At 43.7% G+C, this 2686-nt stretch overlaps 1 protein-coding gene across 1 annotated transcript; it reads left to right on the forward strand.

Annotated features, from left to right (window-relative positions):
• The first annotated feature begins 992 nt into the window (after positions 1-992).
• On the forward strand, positions 993-2423 carry DMAC1 (distal membrane arm assembly component 1). Its single transcript, XM_050761973.1, has 2 exons — positions 993-1330; positions 2155-2423. The coding sequence occupies exons 1-2, from the start codon at positions 1054-1056 to the stop codon at positions 2214-2216; spliced, it is 339 nt and encodes a 112-aa protein (XP_050617930.1). The 5' UTR covers positions 993-1053; the 3' UTR covers positions 2217-2423.
• The last annotated feature ends 263 nt before the right edge of the window (positions 2424-2686 follow it).

A 2686-nucleotide genomic window follows, 5' to 3' on the forward strand; every position in this document is an offset into this window, starting at 1 on the left:
CCCTCCACCAGCAAAAAGATTAGAAGTGGCCGGGCGCGGTGGTTCATGCCTGTAATCCCAGCACTTTGAGAGGCCAAGGCAGGTGGATCACCTGAGGTCAGGAGTTTGAGAACAGCCTGGCCAACATGGTGAAAACCCATCTCTACTAAAAATACAAAAACTTAGCCAGGTGTGGTGGCAGGCATCTGTAATCCAAGCTACTAAGGAGGCTGAGGCAAGAGAATCACTTGAACCCGGGAGGCAAAAGTTGCAGTGAGCCAAGATCCACCATTGCATTCCAGCCTGGGCAACAAGAGCAAAACTCCACCTCAAAAAAAAAAAAAAAAAAAAAAAAAACAGATTAGTACTTACTGAAGGCTAAGGTAATCGTTAGCATTTTTTTGGCAAGATTTTTTTTTTAAATTAAGAGATATACACAGTTTTTTAGACACAATGCTATTGCACATTTAATAGACTACAGTATAAAAAACTTTTATATACACCAAGAAACTAAAAAAAAAAAAAATTGCATGACTTGCTTTATTGAGATATTTGCTGTATTGTGGTGGTCTAGAACCAAACCTGCAATATTTCCATGGTATGTCTGTATCTAGCACATGATTGTGCACATATAAAACCCAACTCCTTGATTCACAGGCCTCTGGATAGGAGATATGACATGCCCAAGGTCTGGCAGTTCATGTAAGGCAAGAAACTTAGCGACCCAGACTTCTCCTCTAAGGAGATTGAAAGGTGATGCATTTAGTGAGTAGCGATTACAGAATTTCTAAAAGGGGGGGGGGCGGTGGGGAGACGGCGGGGAGGAGGGTTGGAATTGGCCTCCAGCGCATCCGAGGTTGTTGCTGCCAGAGAAATCCAGCAATAAAGGGCAGCATTCTTTCACCTTTTCCCCCTCTGAGGCGGAGGGGAACTTCATTTCCCAGCAGCCCTCAGGCTTCCTCCTCGCACGGCGCAAGCGTCCCGGCGTTCTGCTTTCCGGCGCTCTGCTTTCCGGTGCATCGTTTACGTCGGTTTGAACCAAAGACTCCCAAGGTTGAGGCCGAGTTCCAGAACATGGGGTTTCAGGTGTCCAAGCCTTTGGAGTTCTCCAAGATCGCTGCGTCTCCCGATACCGCCGCCGTGCCCGCCAAGCCTGCGCCCCCAGCTACACCCGGAGCGCCGACCGCCCCAGCAGAACACAACTGGTTGAAGACTTGCTGGAGCTGTCGAGTGCTTTCTGGGTTGGGGCTGATGGGGGCGGGCGGGTACGTCTACTGGGAGGCACGGAAACCCATGAAGATGGGATATCCCCCGGGTCCATGGACAATTACGAAGATGGTCATCGGCATCAGTGAGCATCAGGGCACAGCACTTGGGCGGGTTGGGTATCTGTGGGGTAGAGGAAGGAAAGGGAGCAGCCACGTGGGCGGGGAGGCGGGGTGCTGGCGCTGGTCAGGTGGTGGGGGCACCTCAAACAAGGTGAGAGAAGAAGTTGTTGGAACGCCTTTCTTTCTTTTTTTTTTTTTTTTTAATATTAAATCAGTATTTCTTGAGAACGCTTATTAGGCTCAGTCCTTTTAATTCTCAGAATAGCTGTTAGAAGTAGGTATGATTATAGTATTCTCATTTTACTATGGAGCAAACCAAGGCAACGAGGAGTATTGTGTTCATGGTCGGGAAATGACAGTCACTTGATCCCAGGTATATCAGATCTCAAAGCCCATACTTTTTCTCCAGGTCCTGGAGAAAGCCTGAGCGAGGGCACTTGACCTTAATTTAAGAAATTTGCCTTGAATCCCAGATCTTTAGACGTGGGTTCTAAGCTCACCTACTTGGTACACCTGGGTAATGTCGCCCACAACCCCTTTCTGTGATCGTCAAGATGTCATCAGTAAAACGTCATGATCTTTTTAGCTTTCAAACCGATTGTCAGTGAATAGAATTTGAGGTTTCTGTGTTACCTTCTTGATTCTGTATAGGTAAATTCTCCTACAAGATGTTCTTTTTTTTCCTGATTTTTTTTTTCTTTTTCTGTGCTTCACTTGCCTATAAGAAAGATACAATGGTAATATTTCCTCCAGAAGTGTTGTGAGGGTTAAATAAGATGGCGTGTATGTGAAACACTTGGTAAATTAAAATGCAGCATAAAGGTATGGTATTGTTGTTTTTTTCTAGGCATTGCCACCTGGGGTATCGTTGTCATGGCACACCCCAAAGGGAGGGCCTACCACCAGTGAATCTGTCTTCTGTCCCTGTCCCCATGACACACAGAGCAGGCATGGAGTTTAATGGATGTTCTGGACAGACACTTGTCCATGGACAGACATCACTACTGTGGATACTACAAGACTGAAAAGACAATCATATATTGTCATTCTCTGGCTGTAGAGTGTTAGTGACCTTCACAGGTTTCACAGGAACCAATAAATCCTTAAAGAAGTAAACAGGTTCTTTGTCTTATCTGGGGAAGGAAAGTATAATTTATATTTAATTGTTTAAGCATTATATATATAATAGTATGTCTTATATAATTGCATATCATATATAATAAAGATAAATATGTTTAGTTATATAGTTAATATAATTTTTAAAACTTTTGAATAGAGCAAATGATAAACTCATGAGAAAATTAGCTATTTTACTTCACTATTTTAAAGAGTTCTTTTTCTTTCTTTCATAATTGGATCAACAACTGTTATCACCCTAA

This window comes from Macaca thibetana, chromosome 15 (genome assembly GCF_024542745.1).
Source record: "Macaca thibetana thibetana isolate TM-01 chromosome 15, ASM2454274v1, whole genome shotgun sequence".
Classification (NCBI taxonomy): Eukaryota; Metazoa; Chordata; class Mammalia; order Primates; family Cercopithecidae; genus Macaca; species Macaca thibetana.